Below are 22,907 nucleotides of genomic sequence, written 5' to 3'. Positions count from 1 at the left end.
CCTTTGCTAAAAGAGAATTTTATAGATGCAGCGTGTGTGTGTTCAGTAAAACTGTGAAGTGCAAGGCAGGTTTCTAAATACCCTTAAAAAGTAAGGCAAACAACAGCCAAAAGCATAAAAAAAGACCATCCATCGTGCTCACACATCAAAGGCATTCTCTTACCTGACAAATACAGTAGTCAGACACAGAATTTTAAGTACTCTCTTCCAGCATGCATGTTAATTGTAAGGATTACTAAGCCAACTGCTGTGCTACAGTTGGGTTACTGTCCATGCCTGCTAAAGTGTTTTTATCACACATTCAGTGCAGCGTGTAAATACCTTTACTGTCAGGTTGCAAGGAAGGTGTGCTTGTCCAAAAGGCCATTGGATTAGATTTAAAAAGGCTAAAATTAAATCCTAAAAAATAAATTGTTTGGATGTAAGTGTTTAACTGTACTTTTAAAGAGGGGAAAACACACTTACCTATGCTTTGGAAGCATTCTGTAGTTATGTGTCACAGTAGGAAAATTCATGTTTAATGCTATACTAGCTTACCGTACTCACCTGAATAAACTGTAGCTAACATCTCTGCCACCACACTTTATTATACTTTAGTTAAGAAACAGTTTGTCTTCATAAATCTGAGACTAGTATGCAAATTATATACTATCATCTGGTTAAACAGTCTTGCAATGGTAGGAAGCAGTGCATGAAATCAAAGAGAAGTACCATACCATTAAAATGCTAGTGTGGTGGTTTTACCCTGCTGGGCAGCTAACCCACCACAACCCCTCCCCTCACTCCCCCCTCCTCAAAAGAAGGGGAGAGAAGAAAGTATGCTGGAAAGAAAAAGAGATATATTATTGAGACAAAAAAAGTTATGTGAGTAGCATTAAGAGATGACTGCTTAATAAGTTGCATAGCTGAAAAAAATTATTAGTTCAAAGGACGCTCACCTTTTTCCACAATTCTAAATGAGAAGTTGGCGGGCCCATCATGTGTCGAAGTAGCCAAGTTGCATGCCTTGCTGTCTTGAGGCTTCTGCAGTGCACTGGAGCTTCTTGGTCCAGCTACTTCCTTCTGCGATGCTGGAATATTGCCTTCGCCTTTTCTTGGAGAATTAAAGCTGAACCCAAAGAGAGAACCAGTGGCCGAAGTATTTCCAAATGTGAATGTCTTTGACTTTTCATTACTGAAAATGCTCTTGACAGATTCAGATCCGAATACGAACTTCGGAGGAGAAACCACTGTTTTTGTCGGCGTTTCAGATGTGCTCGACACCTCTGAGGCCTCTACAGTTACCTCAGAAGTATCATCGCCATGGCTGAGGTCGGTTCTTTCTCTAGTAGTTTCTTCCAGTACAGCTACAGCATTTTTGCCACATGGAGATTCTTTTGGTGTATTGGCACGAGAATAAAGAGGTGTTATCAGTGTTCCTTTCTCTTGGGCATTCTTTGCTTCATCAAAAATCTGCTTAAATGAGTCTGCCACGTCTTGCTGTTTGAATCGCACAGCTAGAAGCTCGACTTTCCGTTCTCCATCTGCAAAGTCACACGCGGTCCATACCCACGCTCTATCAGATCCTTTCATTTGTTGCATATTCATATCTGGTGTTATTCTATGATTGGCGCAGAGTTTTAGCACCTGGTCCCTTCTCATTACTATACGCACTTGTTTGTTGTCATAGTTCTGCAGTATCTTGATCTCCCCAACACCTCTCTCTTTCCACTGATTAGTGTCTTTGTCATATCTGTAGAGTTTAGCTCTGTGACTGAAGACAACTTGCTCGTCTTCCTCACCACTGGTCACTTCCACGAGATCAGGCAGAGGTACCACAGGTTCAAAGTACTGCCCATCTCTCTCCTCGTCTTGAGCAACATCAGAATCTTCATCTGTGCCTACAGATGTTCTACTCTGGTTCTGCTTGGAAGGAGATTTGGATGGGCTCAAGGCAGACTTAAAGCTGAAATTAAAGCCTGCAGTAGACTCTCCAAATCTAAACAGATTTTTCCGTACAGGGCTACTTGCAAGAGGTGATGCGTACACGGAGCTACTTATGCTGTCATCCAAAGCTTCCTCACGCAAATCAGAGTTATCCCATTCCAGAGCGGGCCCGGTACTTTCAGTGTGGGGCTTTACAACCAAATCAGAAGTACTACTGGCAGAAGCAGAGTTTACATTTTCCTCTTCTGTCAGTTTAGTTTTGTCATCTGTCAGAAATGTTTTGAGGTCTTTTAAGCCACTCTTCATTTCTTCCGCTTTCTGTATAAGTTCAGCTGTCCTACCTGTATCGACAAGTTTGTGAGGTGTCTGCAATGGTATATCTAGCAGTAGCCTCTGACATTCTTCAAACTTCTGTTTGAATTCCTCAGCTTGCTCTGGTGTTTTGAATTTTGCTGCCAGCTGTTCCAGCTTCGCATCACCATCAGAGAAGTCACTGGCCATCCACATCCACGCTTTGTCTGAGCCAGAGAGCTGTTTCAAGTTCATCGTTGTTGTTATCCAGTGATTCGCGCACACCTTCAGTACTTGCTCACGTCGCATTAGTATTCTTACTTTGCCATTAACTTCGTTTTTAAGAATTTTCAGGTTGCCCACCCCACGTTCTTTCCACTGGCTTGTTTCTGGATCAAACCTGAATAGCTTCACTCTTTGTGAGTACAGCACTTTCTCATCTTCCTCTCCTGTGAACGGTTCTACCTTTTCAGGCATCTGAACTACAGGATTGAAATGAATATCGTCATTATCCTCAGTCTTATACACATCATCATCCTTCTCACCAAGGTCAGCAGAGGTGCTTGCTTTGTCATCTGTTTTAGTAGAAACCTGTGAAGAAAACAGTTTTTCGCCTGCACCTGAGAAGCCTTTGAAGTCAGGGTCCTTTTTGCCAAATTGAAAGCCTTCCCCAGGGGTACTTTTTGCAAGCTCAGCAGAAGTAGAAGTGCTGCTATTTTGGCCAAAAACAAAGTCAACCTTCTCATTGCTTGTAGTTTCTTGAGATTGGATGGAAATTCCACTATCTGAAGGCAGTTCTTTCTTGTCTTTTTCATCATCATTTTTTAAGAAGCCAGCTGCACACTCTTTGGATGGATCATCTTTCTTAGTGGCATTTTTGCTAGGTTCCTGTATGGTAAATTTAAATCCACTTGGAGGCACTGACATGGAAAAGTTAAATCCTTCCTTTGCAGACTTCACTTCAGAATCAGCAGGAATTTGAAACGTAAATGCTGGTGTCTTGCCTTGCTCGGCATGACCTAACTTAAAGCCTTTTCCTAAGAAATCACACTTAAAACCTGTTCCTAGTTGTCCTTTGGCAGGTTCAGATAATTTACTTTTCAAATCAGAAGTAGATGTTGATGAAGCATCACTAACAGAATTACCAGATGGATTTGGTGTTTGACAAGCTACACAGGCTGGTGAAGAACCTTCATTCCTTACAAAACAAGTATTACAATCCCACTGACCTTCCTTTTTAGCAAAAAGCTCCGCAAATGTATTCTTCTGTGGCTTAGTTGCAGTTGCATCAGCAACAGAACTGAAGCTGGTAGCAGGAAGTGCCTGAGCAGTAGACACAGGCACATTTGGTTGACTTTGTGATTTAGGATTCTGGCAAGAATGAGAGTTTTCATCATTGGATTCATTTTGGACTAGGCCTACAGAGCAGTCCCACTGACCTTTTTTAGAAAAAGGAGTTCCTAAGTCATTTTGAATGGTTTTTGGAGCATCTAATACAAATTTAAAAGAAACTTGAGGAGATGCTTCTGTATTCATTTTGCTTGGATTCTGGGAGGCAACAGGTTCATTTCTCACAGAACGGATGCTGCCATCCAACTGACCTTCCTTTTTAGCAAAGGCAGATCCAAGTTTGTCCTGCACAGTGTTACCGGTGGCTTTGAAACTTGGAGCAGATTCAGTTGATGGGGTGCCATGTGTTTGCCACGCATCTGCATTTGGGCTTTGGCACGATACACAATTCTTTGCAGTTGCTTCATTTGGAACTAAGCATACCTTACATTCCCATTGATCCTTCTTCAGGAGTGACTGTCCAAACCCACCAGAAGAAAAGGTTTCCTGAGCTTCCTTTCTGAATGAGAAAGTTGGAAGGGCAGATGCAGTTGGAACAGATTTAAGACTGACTTTGTTACCAGGTTCACTGGTCACTCCATCTTCTGGAAACTGAAATACAGAGTTCAGGGTCCCTGAGGTCGATCCATTAGACTTCTTGATATCCTGACTTGTCGTTTCTTTTGCAGTAGTCTCACTAGTCTGAGCCACAGATGTGTCAACATTTGATCCTAGGGTTTTTAGGATGTTCTGTGACTCCTCAAACTTACTTTTGAAAAGCATTGCTTCCTCTGGTGTTTTAAACCGAATTGCAAGCTGTTCTGGTTTTGGCAACTCGTCTGCATAATCCAAAGCATGCCATACAAATGACCTGTCCGATCCAGCATTTGGAGTTAATTTCATATCAGTATTTATGTAGTGATTTGCACAGATTTTCAGTACTTGGTCCCGTCTCATTAAGAGACGGAATTTGCCAGATACTTTATGCTTCAGTATTTTCACATTTCCAATACCCCTTTCTTTCCATTCCTTAGATTCTGCATCAAAACGGAACAGTTTGGCTCTGTTACAGAAGAATTCTTCTTCATCTTCCTCACCTGTCTTTACTTCAATCTTGTCAGGAAGGGGCACCACTGGATCAAAATGAGGACCATCATCATTCTCATCTCCGAGGGTGCTTCCTCCCTCTGTTTCATGACTTTTATTGGCCAAATCAGAAGTTGAAGTCATAAATAAAGACTTGCTTGGTTCTTGGAAACTAAACATATCACTCCTCTCAAAAGCCAAGTTTTTACGTGCATTCTGTGCCATGCCTTCTGTAAAAGGGATGCCTGAAATATGTTTATTACCGAAGTTGAATACATTTCTTTGACCAGTTGGGTGGCTGTTAACTGGTTTTTGCTCAGCGTATCTATCATCTTGTAAAGGTTTATCAGATGTCAGAAGACCCAAAAGGCTTTCACTGCTGTTAAAAACTGCATTAGCAGGCTGTGTTGTAGCTTGAGGAGAAGAAAAGGTAAAGTCTCCATCATTAGACTTGAAGTTAGTGTTGAATTTAAAAGTTGTTGGTTGACTTGACTGTGCTGGTGTTGGCAGACGTGTTTTTGACCCTTCTACTGTTCCTGGCTGTCCAAATTTAGATTTTGGAAATTCTATCATTTTTGATTCTGCAGATTTTAAAGCTGTTGGTGTGACTGAAGGCTTTGTGAAATAGCCAGGTCCAGGTAGCTGTGGATTTGTGCTTGCCTGTGGAACACTGTAATTATAGTAATCACCAGCCCCACGAGGAGAAATGATCCCAGGACCATCAAAACGCAAAGATGTGCCATATAGGTCTTGGGGAAACACACAAGCAGAAGTGTTTTGCAGAGGTGGTGTATGGATTGTTTGTTGATAAGCATATATATGTTGCTGAGGTGCAAGTCTGTTCATGCCATAGACAGGTGCCTAAAGAAATAGCGGAAGGCAATTACTTTTCTTGTTATGGTGACAGAACAAGGTATTACTATGCTAGAGCCCACGCAGACATGCACTCTTAAAAACAGTGCGTGTTTTAAAGTTAGTTTAGACTTTAACTTATGAGATTGCCTTAAACTGATTATTTTAAATCTTGAATGGCATCTGAAAACAAGCACTGAAGAGGAGCAAAATATGAATGGGCTCTTTGGTGTTTTTGAGGCTCTTTTTTTTTGATAAGCAAAATTCTCCTTTCCTATACTACTTTTGGGAAAAAAATTAAGTGCCATCACACATACCCAGTAGGGGACACGCACTAACACATTTACAGACCAGTTTTGCTGGCCGCTCTGCCTGATCCCCACGTTACAAAGAAAAAGCAGAAAGATCAACCATCAGCTACCTCCATTTTAACAAATGCTATCTGTGGAATGCAGTAACTTTCAACTACAAGCAGTCATTCAAGACAAGAATCAAAATCACTCTTTTCTATAGACCAGTAGGAACAGATTGAACGGATACATTCATCCTTACCTTTGTTGGTGTTACATTGGTCGCAGCAGTTCTGAGAAGATACTGAGAGTTATAGGCAGGTGACTGGCTATAGTAAACAGATGGGCCAGTAGTAGCAACTGAAAATGAACACCAGAAGAGTTTATATCCTTTTTTGTAGTTTTGAATGGATTTTCCCGAGATCAGTTTTAGTTATGAACCTTAAAATATTTCTGCAATATTTTAACGAGTCTACCTCAGTTTAGCTAAGTGTTTAATTAAGATTTCAGCAACAACTTACCTGTTAATGGAGCTTCATGAAGATTTTGTGCTCTCTGATAGCTCTCTGACAAAATATCTGTTCCATAGATTTCACCAGGCCAACGAGATGATACATTCGAGTTGGAATTGTTGTGTTTCATTTTTTGCATCTCATTCTATTAAGACAGTGTTTCAATTAAGAGAATGTAAGTGTATAACACTGGTATTTGTAGAAGAAAGCATAAGGAGCGATACCTACCCTAATTACAATCATGTTCAAACTCTGAAAAAAAAATCAAGAGGTGGCTGTTGGAATAATCCAAGATCTGTTCATGCTATACAGCATGCTGGGAGTGTTTTCTAAAGCCAGAAATAAAAGTCCCAGAACCAACTGGATGATACCCAAGCTGATGATAGCAGAACTCTTTCTGCACACACAGTCCTTGGAAGGGTTGCCTCCATACCCCTGCCTGAGTCCTGAATTGGGGTTTTTAGGCAACAAGTTTTACTCTTGCACTCATTTTAGGTAGATGTTTACAAAGATATTTTCACTGAGTTATGTGGTAGCATGAACTAATGTTAGCTTGCTAGGCTAGGATCAGAGTCCTTACTATAACAACAAGATGAGCTGATCTGCATTGAACATGGTGACAAAATTGTTTAACTTTACAAAGTCGTTTACCTTTAAAGCTTCCACTTGCTGGCAGATCATTTGAAGTATAGATCTGTGATCTTCTGCCCACTGAGGGGGATTTTTAGGAGAAAACTGGGGAGCAGAAGAAAAGTTCATTTAACCTATTGAATTTTTATTCAAACATAACACTTCCCTAAAATAATAACTGGCTAATGTACCTTGTAGCTCTTAGATGGTGAGACAGAGAAGTTATTAGACAGTGAAGTGGAATATTTCACTTCTGAATCTACAGCTGGTGACAGGTCATTTCCGAAGGCAAGACTTGCCTCTTCATCATTCTCTCCGAGTTCCTGAATCACTGCGTCCAACATTTCCCTCACAGTTTCAACAGATACCGGCAGCTAGAAAGTTATTGGAAATGCAAGTCATGATTGCATTCTTCCTCAGAGAAGGAGACTACGTTCTGATCAGAAATACTGTTTTTTCAGCAAAGCTCCAAATCAAAGTTAATGTAGGAGAACAATTCATGTAAGCTTTAAATTTTATTTGGAAACTGTTAACCTCTGTAAGAAAATAATGGGCAAAAGCTATTTGTTGGCAAAGAAGCTGTCAACCACAGAGTAGTCAGAACACTGCACGATCTGGTATCTTACAGAAGTTTCCCAGAATGTACTAGCCCACTAGAGTTATGCAGGTTATTTGTCATGTGGGAAAAAATAAGTTTAGCTTGCCTTTAAGTAAAGTCTGGTCTAAAAAATCTGACTTGAATGCAAATGGTTTCATTTTAAAATAGTAACATAAACCAATGCATCTCTCGAAACAAGCTTTTAAGCAAGAATTACTTACTTTCTCAGTTACTGACACATCAGAGGAGCTTTCGTCTAAGATCTTCATTAGATAATGCTTGCTTTTAAAAAGATAGACTTTGTGTTCTTCTTGTTCTTCTAGCATCATGGCATCATTCTCAATCTCCTCTGCCTTTCTTTGGAAGATCTAACAATATGCACATTAATTAGAATCAGTCAGAATGCAAGTGAAGAAAAAGCATTTGCGGGTAATGAAATTTATGAACTTACTATAGCAAGATTCCAGTATGAAACGACATTCTTAATAGCTTCAAATGCTAACAAAGCATCATCAGTTCTGCCATCAACTGCATCCAATGTTGCAAATGCTATACGTGCCTCTTCTTCATAGACTGTAACCTGCGAGACCTACAAAGCAAAAGACGAGTCATACTTAACTCGATACTTGGAACAGAAAGTGCATGTGAACGCCACTAAATAATCAGGCAGGCGGAGGTTAATGATATTACTAATTTTTTATTCCTGTAATACAAGGAAAACACTTTTTAAAGAAAGTTGGTAGTAAGGGAGTTCAGTGTCTTCCAATCAAATAGAGTTTTAAAATTAAAAATAAAGTTATAAGGAGAGATTCCCCTGCCTTTAATCAGACATGCAGTTACTACCAAGTATCACTGTTAATGATATTATATTAGTAACACCATAGAGCCGTAGAATGCAAGAAAACCCCAACCAACATACACACACACAATAAATTTTTGTGATATAATCCCTCTTACTTCAATTTTAGATTAATCAATCTGTACCTGGATGTCAAGTCTACGGAAATGTTTGAAGAGAGGATCAGTAGGTTCAGGAATACTTCTCTTCTTTTTGACTACTTCCAGCATAATCAAGACTCTCTTCCAGTAGTAAACACTTCGTCCAATGTATTCCTTCTGGTCATAAAAGGAGTTAAGGCTAATACCCTGTTGAAGAAAAGGGAATAAAAGCAGGTCATCTCAACAAATTCAAACCCATTGCTATTCATACATATTGTTCTCTGAAGCAATTAGTATCTTCTCTAATACTTGTGACAAACCTCAGGCGACCTCTCTACAGAGCTATGTAACATACAGGTAGAAAATACCACTACAGTTAAAAGTAGCATTAAGAGAGTAGTGAGGGATAGAGAACTCACTAGGGCGACTATAGCAAGTAACTTATCTGGCAAAATTAACCACAGTTCTCTCATCTGATTTTATCTACTGTTTAGTTCACAAAATAAGAGAAAAAACATCAGATTATACATATTTTAAAATAATTTTAGCTTACGGTTTTTTGCAGTGTTTTTGCCCAGTATATAATTAAGGCAGGTTGAAGGCCATGTTTATCCAGTGCTCGCAGAGTACTTATTCCATGCTGTACTACAAGCCTCGGTTTTACTGATGTTTCTGGCCTACATATCAGAAGAAATATTCCACAGTTAGTATTCTTTTTTTTTTTCATCTTTTTTAGTCCTAACCTACATCTAGCTTAAAAATGCATTATTAGAAATGAAAACCCCATTTTTAGAAAGTTCTTAAGTGTCTCAAGCCCCTCCAGCAGTAAGACTTCAATGTCCAAAATACATCAAGAAAAATGAATTTTACACACAATCTATGGGGATCAATTCATGACACCCTTGCAGAAGCTACTAAAAACTCGTTTCGAATATTTCCAAACTTAAAAAGCCTTACATTATTTTTCTGTGCGTAATAGTACGAACGGCATCCCACCAGGCTCTTTGCTTTTCAGTATAGAGCTGCTTGCACACTGCCAATGGTAAGAACTGAGGCTGATGTGCACTGTAGTGAGCGTTAAACTTCTCTTGCAATTCTAAGTTGCTAGTGAATACCACTCCAAGCAGAAATACCTGTTTTTGTAAAAATAAAAGATAAATAAATAAAAAGTATTAGATACCAAAACTCTTAAATTGTATAGTACATTTAAGAACATGGAAAATTTACTTACTTCAAGGTCTAACAGGCAAATGGATTCAGGAGCATCTGTCTCTAGTCTTGATGTTTCTTGGGGCAAGTGAAAAAGTTGTTTTAGCCATCTGCGCACTGGGGGTAACACTGACATTAAGATCCACTGCAAACAAAGCCACACGAGGTGCTGGAGACTACCACGGTGCATTCGAACAGCACCTATGCAAAAACAAAGTTGTAGGAAGTTAATATCTGCATCCTAGTTAGGAAGACTAACATCTGATCGAAGCCGGGTTTCGTTATATGAAAAGTAGAGTTTTAGTATATATATCACACTGAAGGAGCTTCCTAGCAATCTCTTCCCATCTTTTTGCCTCCATCTAAGTTGGAAATAAGCATTTTAAAAGTAAGATGTAGCATTCTTGAAGTGATTTTGGCATCTATTTATATTATATAAATAGCTTTCGAAGAAGCAGCATCTACTTCATAGGAGTGCACAAGCCAAATGTATTAATACTTTAGCTTTTCTGTCAAAGCAAAGAATGGAGATAACATTTCCACTGAAGTACATAAGAATTTTAAATTTTAAACTCTTCATTTTGAGGCAGCAGGTTAAACTAATGCATTAAACAGAAGTACTGCAGCTTTTCTAGTTCTGTAATGCTCGTGAAATCTCTATCTTCAGCAATGTTAAATGTTAAAATAGCTTGAACACTTAATTTCTAACTTAAAGCCAGACTTTTTTTTGCAATTATGTTTTTGCACTTATTTCTTTAACAGGGAAAATCTTTAGCCTGCATGCAACATGCACAGACCTTCGTTGTTTTAAAATACATAACAAAAAACACTACAAATAAACTGCTTATGAGAGGTTGTGGTAGTATAAGCTTTATTTTAGCTATTTAAGATAAAGGACTGTAAGCCTTATTGTCTAAAATTACTTAACAGAGAGTTAGGTAGTACACAGAAAAGATTTAACAGCCTAAAAGTTTCTAAAAATTATCAGCTAGGTAAAAAAACTACTAGTACTCTAACCTTGTTACACCAAAATTCAAAGCCAGACTTCATCATCAAGTCAAGTTCAAAAATAAGAAGTTTTTACTAGTTTGCAATTCTTCCTAAAGTTACCTTATTTTTGTGCCCGTAACCTGTATTCATAGGTTACATAGGAAGAGAGACCTGCCTTCCCATTGACACTTATCGATGTACAAACACAAAGAACTAAACAGGCAGCAGCAAATGAAAATGGATCAGAACAGACTAGAAAACACAGAAAGGATAGAAGTAGGGAAGTATGTGACAAATTCTTAAGAACCAGGCATAACAATACTGCTTCTCAGCAACATGTTACAGCATAAATTGAAACTCCTTACGTATCACTCTTTTGGAGTAATTAGGGCAACACTGAACAGCTAGTATGGCTGTCTCTTACTGCAATATGAAGTATTTCTAGAAGACTCTCTGGTACAGACAGTCATGTTTATGCTGAGTTTCAGAAAGTAACACCTCTTACCAAGATCGTATTTATGAAGTTCCTCTTGCACTGGTGCTTGCATACTGACATTTCCAATATCATCCGTACCAAGGAAAGACCTCTCTCTGGAAGCTCCATTCTCAAAGAGACAACCAAACAGCACAGATGAACCGCTTTTGTTTGCAAAAGATTCCACAACCTCTTTCAGGAAGTCTTCTTTGCCATGGCTCAATTTCAGCAGCATATGACCTAGAAGACAAAAATATCACTTCACATAGATAAACAGTGAACTTAATCAAGGAAAGTAGTATTTGATACAGTGGGCTGTTCTTGCTACGGAAGGCTGAGAATCAAGATTTCCCCTTATGAAACCCACAAATTGGTAAGTTATATTCTCCCTGTAATTAGGTCAGTGTTTCAGCACATAGGCTTTCCAAGCCTTTAGTGACACCAGTCCCAAGGCATTTGTTTTCCTGGACAACTGGATTTACAAAGACTTTTTTTTTTTAAATTATTGTTCTAGGGGCATTGCAACTGTATTCAAAAATAAGCAGCTGTAATACAAGTTGGAGTTGATCTTATCAAAATCCATTCTGGAACAATTCAACCTGATGTTTACTGTTCTGTTGTTTTTTCTTGTTTGTTTTCATCTAGGGGCTATAGAGCATGTAGATTGAAAGCCTGCCTAAGCTTAGCAACAGAAACAGCAAACCTGATGAACAAATAAGGGAATGGAAAGGATGGAGCAACAATAGTATTTTATGCTTGGGCTAACAATACTTGTAAACTTGTAAAATAGAATCAGCAGGCAGAAAGCATTTTCAGATTAGGAAATGCTAAAAAGTTCAATTCTACCTCAGTGTCCTTGAGATAAAAAGAAGAAAAAGCTCACTTGAAAAGAAAGAATGAAGTCTACCACCATGCTGAAGAGGAGGAAGAAAACATTAGATGTCAGGATCAAACTACTGTTTTGCATTTCATATGGAGTCAGAATCCAGAGAGTATTATTGCATTTCAAGACACAAAGTGTATTCTTTAACAAGAGTTACTTGATTCTTAAAGTAGCTATTCATAAGACTGAAACGTAACTAAGGGATTTTAATTATTTTTCATTACCAGACTGGCTTTTCCGATCACAGGCCAACATTTCCAGGGTATCTTGTCCAGTATGCTCCTCTTTTATTAGGTTTGACTTTGGTTTAGGAACCTGGTGAAGAATTGTTATAGCTTCTTTACTATACAAAGCAGATCACTTAAATTAGTCTCAAAAATTAGGAAACAAGCACAAGAAAACTTAAGAAAAAGAGCATCAATTCTGAAGGTACTATATAACACATCCCTTGAAAAATATGAGGTGGGCAACTGTATCTTTTGCAAATAGCACACAATAGCACACCTTTTTAGTTCTGCTGTCTACGCAAGAATAAGGGAGTTACTCAGTTCATCCTCTTCCCTCCCTACACCAATAAATTTACTATTCATTATGTTTTCAGCTGTATTGCAGAAAAGAACAGACTGTGGGAAATACACTCATTAGCCTTTAAGAGTCAATTTACTTTTGACAAGAAAAGCAGTTGATGATACACTTTTATTCTAGTGATGCCATTTGAAATCTTTTAAAGAATTGTGGAATAATAAGATTTGGTGAGGAGGGAGTCTTACAAACACTAGTTAATTTTCAGAATACAAATGTTTAACAGAGCATTCCAAGAACTGCATCAACTAAAGGCATACACTGAAAAACAACTTACCTGGAAACTTATCATGTAACACAGTGCTGCCAGTTCACACGCCTCTTTCCACTGTGCCTCACTGTGCTGAGCCATTTTCAGTAGCAAAGTTCCAGCATGCATGTATAACTGTCCTTTCACTTCGATGAAGGTATGAGACAACTCGTCAGTCCCACTCACATAGGTTTTCACTGAGTGAAGCACACCATCAAGACTAAAATGTAGAAAAGACTCATTCTGAGCAAAGTCCTGGTAAAAGCTATAGCACGTTTGGGGACAACGTTATTTAACTGTGAATCAAGTAACTTGATGAGTCAACTAGAAGGCAGAATAACCGTCTCAAACTCCCAAAGCTCTCAACTTTGTTTATTGAAGTAAAATTCACTTCACTTACCAAAAGGACAGACCAAAATACAGTTAGACTGGTTCTTCCAAATAAGAGGTACCGCAGCAATCTGAATAGCTGCAGGCCAGTAAATAGTCTCCACTCAGGAGTGGCTTTCCAATAAACAGTCAACACTTTCAGTAACCTGACAAAACTATAATAGCTGTTAGCGTTGCCATGATCTAGAAGTGCTTCAGATCTAGGTACCCTGAAGGACTCTAACGAAATGTTAGAAGAACAACCACACGTTTATGGTCAATGTTCGGGGGGGGACATATTTGGACATTACCTATTCCTCAACCATTGCCTGTATTGCTTCATATACTCATTCAAGAAGAGCAGACTGAAGAACATTGTTTTAAAAAAGGTAACAATCATCACTTAAGCGAGAAACAAAGCTATGTCAATAGAAGTTACTGACAAAGGGAATCACAGAATTGTAGGGGTTGGAAGGGACCCCGAGAGATCATTGAGCCCAACCCCCCTGCCAAAGCAGGTTCCCTCAAGCAAATTGCACAGGTAGGCGTCCAGATGGGTCTTGAATATCTCCAGAGAAGGTAAAAGAAAGAAGAGAAGGTAGATCTAAGGGAACATAGCTCTTCACCAACAAATTGGCTACAAACATTGTTTTGTACTACTTCAGCTGTGACACAGATGGTACGCCTTGAAACCAGCTAGCCCTGAAACACTATCCAGTTTTCTCTGAAGGTGAATGTTCTTACTGCAGGCAGCTTCCTCCCTTCCAATTATATTATATGCCTAAAATTCTTCATTATTTCAACATGTGTTGTGTTAACTTGACCAGGACAAAGCTGATACACAAGCATCTGGGAAATTTTAATGAGATAGTTGCTGAGGTACAGAACATTCTCTTACTGAATGGCAAAAAGGTAATTGACCCAAGATAATATTGGGTCTTCCCCATGGTTATGTGCTGACTACTCAAACAAGGCTTATAGCTTGGGGCTCAAGCCTATTAGGAACCTTTCTTTATTCTAAAACAGAGAGTCTCCTCTCCCATCCACAAACTGGTTACACAGTGAAATTGAAGCCTGGTAGATGTTCTGTGACCTAGAAAAATACATGCAATTCATAGAGGTTTTTTTGTTTTGCTTTAAATACAGAAAAGGTAAAACAATACCTTTTGAGTGCGCCTCTGCATTCTTGAACATCTCTAGAAGATAGCATCATTTTAAGAAAGCTGCAATAGGCCAGCAGATAGTCTTTCTTGATAGTTCTCCAATTACTTTTATCAGACTCCAAGTCTTGTACAGATTCCAGATATTCCTAAAGAAGAAGGTTCAGAGGATAAGGAACAGTCATCCTTCCATAAAGGCAAAGACAGTACTTCTCCAAAACAAATCACTATCATTTACTGCATAATCTATTTCCACTACTGAGACATTCACCAACAGCAAAATTCCAGGGAACTATTTGCCTGAACAGTTTGGTCCCTGAAATTAGAAACTAAACAACTCTGTAACATTTAACTCTAGGAAGGAAACTCCAAGGAAGTACTTTGTAATTTGAGTGGTTTCACTAATTTGCATTTGAAGGAGTTAAATCACTTGAGAAATAGCTGTCAGTGTAATGAACTAAGAGACACAAGCTAGTTTAAATGATATGGAAGATTATCACAATATCAAAATATGATTACACACCTCAAATGTCTCTATGACACAGGAGCACCATTCCAAGCTCGACTGCAAAGGTATTTTCTTCTTTGCCTCCTGACAATGGAAAACAGCGTCTCTCAGCCTATTATTTGAGCGGTACAGTGCAACAAGTCTGATGTTAACGTAGATATCATCTGGTCTTGCATAGAGTTCTGCTTGAATAAGGTCAAAAAGTTGATTCCATCCATCTTCACCTTTACAATCCAGCAACTGCTCCTATTGAACATGAAGGCAACACGTTAATATTTCGTCTTGCATGTGGGCCTTTTCAACAACTGCATTAAGAGACAATTCTCTTGCCTCCACCACACAGACTACATTACTTAAACTATTAAAGCTGAAAAGCTTCCAGTTATTACAAAGTTTGAAGAAATACTCAAACATTTAAAATACAAAAAAAACACAACAATTTGCCTCTTATGGATGGTATGTTCAGCTTGTGAAACCATTTGCTTCAAAGACAGCATACCCTGACACAGAATAGCCTGTCTGAAACAAGCATCTTAAGACTAGGTGTCATTGCTGCTGTGCTACACAAAACTAATACCTGTGCAAAAGTGAGATTGTGTGACTGAAGGCATTTACACAGTAATTGAGAATTAGAGCGTTCCTTACTTTATGCTGTTTTTAATCCAAATTAAAAAAACAAAAAAGCAGCGTAGAGAGCAAGGAAGTCTGAGTTCTCAGGCCTGCCACCTTCCTGCCAGTCACACAATAAATAGAGAACTGCCTACCTAGTCTTAACTTTTTGGATGTGACTACTAACATGATTTCCCTGCATTTTTGAAGACTGTCAACCCTGAAACCTTGAGAAGCGTATGAGAGCCTGCAGCTGCAGTTTTCTTGAAAGCTAGACAGAAGTGTCAAACAGCAAAGAAATTAACATTTCTTTAAATAGAAGAATAAATTCTAGAAGAATTAAATCTAAAGAATATTAATTCCATTAGATTTAATACTCAAGATTCTAAAATAATTTAGCCAGGAAGTTTTACATGAGATGACACGGGAAAAGTGCTCCAGTCAGATACTAGAAGCTTCTTTAAGTCACAGAACAGAGGTTGGAAATTGGCATTTACCTTCAACTTGTAAACAGCAGGGCTTCCAGGAAACACCTTAGCAGCTTTTTCAACCCAGTATTTTGTTCTTTCATCAGTGATGTCATTATTGCACAGTAACTCCGCTATCTTCAGCACTAGATCTTTCTGTGCTGGGTTCAAATCCACAGAGCGCTAGTTTTCCCCATGCACACACACGGAAAAAAAGTCAGGAAAAAAAGGTAACTTGATCTTGCAATCCACACAGAACAGGAAAGAATTACACCACTCGTTGAAAAGACACAGGTATTCAAATTAGACAGATCTATTAGTAAATACTTTCTGAATACATTAAGAAAGACCTCAGTTTCTAAACTTATCACTAGTTTACAGCACCCAGATACATCTGCTGCAACTCAAAAGAGCAAAAATTCAGAAAAGAAAAGATTTAGAAGAGCAAAAATGCAAAAGCCAGCTATTCTGCCCCTACCACCAGCTATACGCAGGCAGCTGGACTCTTAAGTACCTTTAGTCTAACTCCATATGGACACTTTTGAAGAAAGATATAATTAAGTCACACACTAAGACAAGCTGGGATGTATTGGCAGCAAAACTGTTGAGCACATCCTCTCCCTCCCTAAAACCTGAACAAAGGCATTCTGATGGTGAATTTCTCATTGGGCAAGCATATAAATGTAAATTATGTTTGCCCTGCCCCATCTCACTCCCCCCCCCGCCCCCAAACCCAAACAAAACCCAAAAAAAAGCAATAAATACAAACAACTAGAAAACACCCTAGGTCTAGTCTTCCAGTAGCAACTAGATTACTGCTGTCATCAGAGCCCCTGCTAGGGAATTCGACAGCAGTCACAGATCCTTAGTCCAAAGGGCAACGTACGATATGGAAAGAATTTAATAGCAGGTAGCACGAAGACCCAGTCTAGGTCACAAAAGAATCAACTTAAAAAAAATACTGCTGAAGCAAATCATGTCAAATGAAGAATCCCCTCTGCAGTACATCATATACGCATTTGGCAACGGAAAGCATACATATTACACTTTTTCCACAAATATGTTTTCTTTTATGCATTTAAGAAATGTCCAGAACTGCATGATTTTAAAAGTCCCTTTGCAATGGATTAAAGCAGGACATTGGAGGTCAGTGGAGTGTTTACCTTGTAACATCCAAAAGCCTTTTCAGTGTTGCCCTCAGCTTCATAAATTTGTCCAAGAAATCTGTGTGCTTTCGGATCTCTCTCTTGCACACTGAGGTATGTATACATGTACCTACAGAACAGGAAAAAAAAAAGGATCAATATTCCTCAATAATATGAGTCTCTCTGTCCTCCCCCCCAGCCTCCATAGAACTGAAGCAGGAATTTAACATGTGACACAGGAAATGCAGTCATGGTTGGTTCTAGATACCTGGTCTGGACCTTAAAGTACAGAACAACATTATTTTTACATGTACAGATGCTACTTATTTGCCAGCAAGTATTGGTGTTTATTAAAAAAAGAAACTCTAACTGTAATAACTTCACAGAAACTGTAATAACTTCATAATACAGTGGAATAAAAGCCATTTCAAACGGTAAGTTTTTCAATATCACATAGATATTTATCTAAGTTGCTGTTTTATAAAGATTTAAACAGCATCTGATACCCATGTCTACTGCTACCTTAAAGCAGCATGATAGTGATCTTGATTTCTCCAGTCTACTTCATATTCATTTAGCTTTTCTATTATGCTTTAGAGAACAGAATAACAGCATACATCAACGTGTGTTACCTTTTAGCAAGATCATACTCTTTGACGTCAAAATACAGCTTAGCAAAAAGGAATCCTTTCAACGATTTCTGAAGGGGAAAACACACGACAAGCACATTTTAGACGTACAACACTTTTAAAGTAATTGAATAGGAAGACCCTTCTAATACTTTTGAGAGACTGAATTTGATAACTAGTTATCAGCTCCAGTCCGTTCCTCATATCCAAAGCTTTGTTTTTGAAAGATGTGGGATTTGGAAAACAATGTTTTTCCAGTAACCGGCGAAGGCTACTAACGTGAAATTGAGGTTACTGGTGAAGCAAGCAACAAGCCTTAATACTTGTAACAGCTCATAAACACTTCTGACTAAAGAGTGTAGAAGAATGGAGTCAGCTACATTTAACGTACAGTTTTTTTTTCCCCAATGTAACAAGGTTGCAAAACGAATCCCTAAATCTGATAGACTAAACAAGAAGATGCTATTTAGTCCTGCTCTAGTACATGTCACATACAACTGTTTAAATATAGGTAGACAATGCTTTCTCCTCAACTAAGAAATCCCACTTACTCTCAGTTTATATACAAAATGCATTGATGCATTAATTTATTTCTGATGTTACCAGTCTGAGATAACTTGAACACACTTGTTCTGGGGATGAAAGGTGAAAGGTATTTATGGAGGAATAAAACAGGGAAACGAAAGTGGAAAAAAAAGGCAAAACAGAAGACTGAGCAAGCAAGAGGGCAAGATGGCAGAAGCACGGGCAGGAGGAAATGAGTCAAAGGAATGAGCTATGAAACTACAAAGTCACAAGCAAAAACTTCAAGGTAGAAGCTAGATAACATGTATTTAAAATCTGAGCTCCCAACATCAGATCAAAAGCAGGTTTTGTTTGTGAACTCCAAAATACTGGAGGTAGTTAGGTCTACGGTGCAAAACGTTAAACAACTGTCTACATTCTAAACACACTCAAACTGCCAGTCTTCACCCCTCTCCCACCCTGAAGTTATCTACGTAAAACTTTAAAAAGTGAATTTAAATGAAAGCAGGCCTCCTAGTCTTCAGTCCATATTTTCAGGTATCACAAAGACGCACTGACATGCCAGAGTGGAGTCAAACTTGACACCTTGTATACAGGGATGAAAAGAAACCTCAAAATAAACGCTTGCAGCCTTGTAAGACCCTTCCCTCTGAAATCAACACAACAAGGAAACCAGTAACTATTTCCACCGTGGACTGTGCGACACAGTCAGTTGTAAACATCGCTCAAAAGTCAAAACTAAATGCATCCAGTGGCCTTGAGCACAAGAAAAGGAGAGGAAATGTTTTTTGTTGAGTCCACCAGAAATATCAAAACTGTGGAAAAGTATCTGTGAGTCTGGCAGCGATGCACTTGACACCGTCTAATCTAAACAGCACCCAAGTCGAATAAACAAAGTCACAGGACAATTTTGTTGCTGTTGGGAAAGGCACAAACGATGGTGTACACAGGCCCTGCATGCAGTCCCTAACGTATAATGGTTAGCTCGGGCACATTCAGGCTGCTAAATATTCTGCCTCTGCGATAAAACCAATTCAGAGCAGCAGAACGGCATCTTTCAGGATTAGGGCCCCATGAATTGCATCAGTCGGCTGAGACCTGCGTAGCATTTTCCAGCTATAATAGGAACGCTTGGAGTTTTTCACCCCTGTGCCCGGCTAGTGACAGAGAGCAGAGCCGTTTTCTCCCGGCTCTCCCTCCCTCGACGCTGCCGCTTCACGAAGCGGCCGCCCAGAAATATTAACCGCGCCGCACGTAAAGGAAACTGAAAGTTTAAGGCGGCGTGCTGCCTATCTGTGAGTTCAGTTTCTGAAGGGAAGTAACGCCGGGAAGTTAGGAACCAGGGGCCCACAAACCCGAACGGCTCTGTAACTCCCGGCGGGCTCCTCCTACAGCAAACCCAGGGCTCACCGGCCGGAGGAAAGACCCGCGACGTTTCCCGTGAGGAAACCCCTTTTCCCTCGCACCGGCCTCGAGGAAAACCCTGCTAAAAACCCCCTCCCGTCCGTGAAGCGCCGCGGGGCAGGGGTAGCCCCAACCCCCCCCCCCCCCGAAGCCGGCCACCCCAACCCCAACCCTCAGCCAAGCCAACCGGGGCCCCGGCCGCCTCTCCCCCCCGGGCCAAGGGAAACGGCGACGCCTCACTCACCTCTCTCAGCGAAGGCGCAGCGGCCTGCAAGGTGGCGACATAGCGCTCCACCTCGGCCTTGCTGCGCCTCAACATGGCGGCCGCGGCGGCGCCGAGCCCGGCCGGGCTCTGCTCCGCGCCGCGCCGCTCCCGGCGGGGGCACCCGCCGCGTAGCGCGTACGCCCCACCTTGGGCACGCTGCGCACGCTGCGCACGCTACATACGTTCCCGCGCGCCCCTGCGGCGCCCGCCCTGCGGAGGGTGCGCAGGAGCCGCCGCGCGTTACGCAAACTTCCCCCCGCGCGCCCCCCCCGCGCGCCCCACGGCGCCCGCCCCCCGTGAACGCGCAGAAGCTGTCGCCACAGTGAGGGGCGGGGCGCTGGGTGGGGCCACCCCGCCTGCAGCGCATGCGCGGGGCTGGCGGCCGGCCGTTGGGGGCGGTCGTTGGGGTTCCGTGACGGGGCGTTAGGAAATGAGTTTGGAAATGGCCCTTCAGAAATCAGCTGGGAGCAGCTGTTAAGATGAGCAGGCTGCAAAGCTTGAGACAGGAGGTTTAAACTATTTTTATTATTATTTTTTTTTAAGCCGTAAGGCAGTTGCCCCATGGCTTAATTCCCAGCAGGAGCCCGCTTGCTGGAGGTGCCCAGCTCACTTTTCTGCAAGTTCCAGTCACTTTGGTCAAAATGTGGCCACTGGGCTGTCCCTGAGTCGTGTGATACCTCTGTGAATATCTCTTCATTAAAAATTCATCCCCTTCTCAGTCTCTAGCAACCCATTGACATACACAAGTTTCCTGCTACACCTAAGCACTACCGACATCTCCACAACTCCTACCATCTTTGCAGGAAAAATCAAGTATCCACCTTGTTTCTGTAAGGAGATCAGCAGCAGCCACCTAACACCCTAACCCTAGTTAACCAGAGTTAACCCTCTCTTTTATTATTTGCTCTATTAATGGTGATTTCTTTACACATTGGCTCTAATTCCATAAGAAGAATTAGCGTGGTTTTTTTTTCCCTCTGCTTTTTAAATGACTGGGGTTACAAGCAGTTTGTCAACACCTGCCAGGCTGAGGATTAGAAGTCTTAGCGCTGGTGCAGAGGAGAATCCGAGAGCTGGCTTGGGAGTCACTGGAGGAAATTTTTGCTTTTCATCATGGGGAGGCGTGTGAAATTGCCTTCATACAGACAAGGTCGAGTGCCTTGACGCTGGTCGGCATCTCTGTGGAATTAGCACCACGTTGTCCCCAGTGGTTGCAACACCAGGAAGGTAGCCCACCAGACAGGCCAGCAGTTGACCGGCTCTAGTGCTAACCTTGCAACCAGACCATACTCAGCTTGGCTCACTACACATCTTGATACCTTGGTAGGAACTGAGCTCAGGATTTGCCACTGCTGGAGGCAGAAAGGCTTTAGGCTCAGCTCCTTCCCCCTACAGCTACATCCATTGGGCTTTCTGAAGCGCTCCCTACTGTTATTCTAAGCAGGAGCTTCAAAAGGAATCTCTCTTGCTCATGCATGATTGATCCCATGCAGTAAAAAGGGGGCAAAGCTGAGGCATCCGTTCCTAAATCCCAGGCCCACAGCCTCCTTTGAGAGACCTAGTAGGGGTCAAGGTTCAAAAAAACAGTAATAAACTCAGCCTCTTTAAAGAAAGCACGTCCAGCTATGTGAAATATTTATAATACTGACAGACCAGGAAGTAAGCTTCAGCACTAGACCTGTAATTGTCCAGGTTAATTGTCTAATTGCTAGCTCCCTCCCTGTTTTGCACTGCTTTTAATAATGCTCTTGATGACAAAATCCATGGGTATTCTTTCAATGATAGTTCACTCCAAAGACAGCTCCCAAGGGAGCAGTGTGAATTTGGGCAACCCTCCACTGGAGAGAGGGCTCCAATAATAAGAATAGAAGAAAAAAAAAAAAAACACCTGGAGGGTGATTAAACACTGTGACATACTGCCTACAGAGGCTTGTGAGATCTTCCTTGGAGATACTCAAAACTTGGCTGGGTAAGACTTTCGGTGTTGGTGCAGCTTTTAAGTTAGACCTGCTTTGAGCAGAGGTTTGGACTACCTGGCCTCTAGCGGCCCCATCCTTCAGAAATATTTCTGTGACGCAGCAGGCTTTGAACCCCTGAACCCTTGCATGCTCTTAGTGCTACACAGTGGGGTCTGAAACACATACACTGGTGTTAATGACACAGAGGCCACGACCTTGGTGCTACTGCACCAGAGCGCAGTCTTCATGATCAAGAACTTGGAAACAGCAAAAAACATTGACTTCAGGTCACAGGGTTACCGCAGAGCCTGCAGGAGGTGCAAACGAGGCTGCCGTGTGCTGGGTGGATATAACCACGCAAGGCAGGCCATGCCTCTCGGGGTCAGGGACTGTTTCCACCCCACTCTTTGAGCAGTAGGGCTGTGCATGCTCTCAGTGGAGCGTGAGAAAACTAGAAGAACTGAATTACAATTTAAAGGACGTATTGCTGAGAGTGGTCTCCTGGATCCATTGCATAGTCCAAAATCCCAACGGTGTTATCAGGCTAGTTATATAAACTTTTTTTTTGGGGGGGGAGAGGACTTCTTGTCATGAACACAATAAGGACTGCATTCAGCTACTGAACTGTTACTGTACTGAATAAATATATACAATAATAACAATAAAAAATACCTTACCTAGCACTAAACTGTAGGTTTGAGGTGAAAGCCGCATTACATTGAAAACAGGAGAGAAAAATGTGGTAGGAAGGTATGCATTTTAAACTCAGACAAGGTATTTTCTTTAGGAAAACCTAGTGACTGTGCCGATTCAGAAAACAGCCAGAAGAACCAAGTTGTTCGTTATGAAACAAACTGCAGTTTCTTTCTTAAACCTAAAAACTAAAGTGCATACGTAGGTTAGGCGTATGTCTCCTTTAAATCAGGATAAGGAAGTATTTACATAGTCACAGGTAGAAGCATAGGGAAGAAAGGCTGCCTCGCCGCTTTTCCACCCATCTCAAACACTCATTTAAGAGACGTGATA

General features: G+C 40.8%; 1 protein-coding gene across 3 annotated transcripts in view; it reads right to left on the bottom strand.

Moving 5' to 3' along the window:
* LOC310896945 (E3 SUMO-protein ligase RanBP2-like) overlaps positions 1–20,223 on the bottom strand; it is a 45,063-nt gene extending 24,840 nt beyond the window's left edge. For all 3 annotated transcript variants that reach the window (XM_083829943.1, XM_083829944.1, XM_083829942.1), the window contains exons 1-20: positions 19,903–20,223; positions 17,733–17,800; positions 17,119–17,230; positions 15,986–16,138; positions 14,895–15,125; positions 14,375–14,520; positions 12,870–13,062; positions 12,235–12,325; positions 11,158–11,367; positions 9,685–9,863; positions 9,411–9,586; positions 9,007–9,130; positions 8,499–8,660; positions 7,966–8,103; positions 7,736–7,882; positions 7,108–7,290; positions 6,938–7,021; positions 6,296–6,431; positions 6,037–6,134; positions 939–5,493 (exon numbers count right to left, since the gene is read on the bottom strand). In XM_083829943.1, the coding sequence (XP_083686069.1) occupies positions 939–5,493; positions 6,037–6,134; positions 6,296–6,431; positions 6,938–7,021; positions 7,108–7,290; positions 7,736–7,882; positions 7,966–8,103; positions 8,499–8,660; positions 9,007–9,130; positions 9,411–9,586; positions 9,685–9,863; positions 11,158–11,367; positions 12,235–12,325; positions 12,870–13,062; positions 14,375–14,520; positions 14,895–15,125; positions 15,986–16,138; positions 17,119–17,230; positions 17,733–17,800; positions 19,903–19,977 (7,261 nt within the window). In that variant the 5' untranslated portion in view covers positions 19,978–20,223. The remainder of the gene's footprint in view (positions 1–938; positions 5,494–6,036; positions 6,135–6,295; positions 6,432–6,937; positions 7,022–7,107; positions 7,291–7,735; positions 7,883–7,965; positions 8,104–8,498; positions 8,661–9,006; positions 9,131–9,410; positions 9,587–9,684; positions 9,864–11,157; positions 11,368–12,234; positions 12,326–12,869; positions 13,063–14,374; positions 14,521–14,894; positions 15,126–15,985; positions 16,139–17,118; positions 17,231–17,732; positions 17,801–19,902) is intronic.
* Positions 20,224–22,907: the final 2,684 nt, after the last annotated feature.

The sequence above is a fragment of the Anser anser genome (assembly GCF_964211835.1).
Source record: "Anser anser genome assembly, chromosome: 1".
Taxonomy (NCBI): Eukaryota; Metazoa; Chordata; class Aves; order Anseriformes; family Anatidae; genus Anser; species Anser anser.
This window is presented reverse-complemented; position numbering and strand designations above follow the sequence as displayed.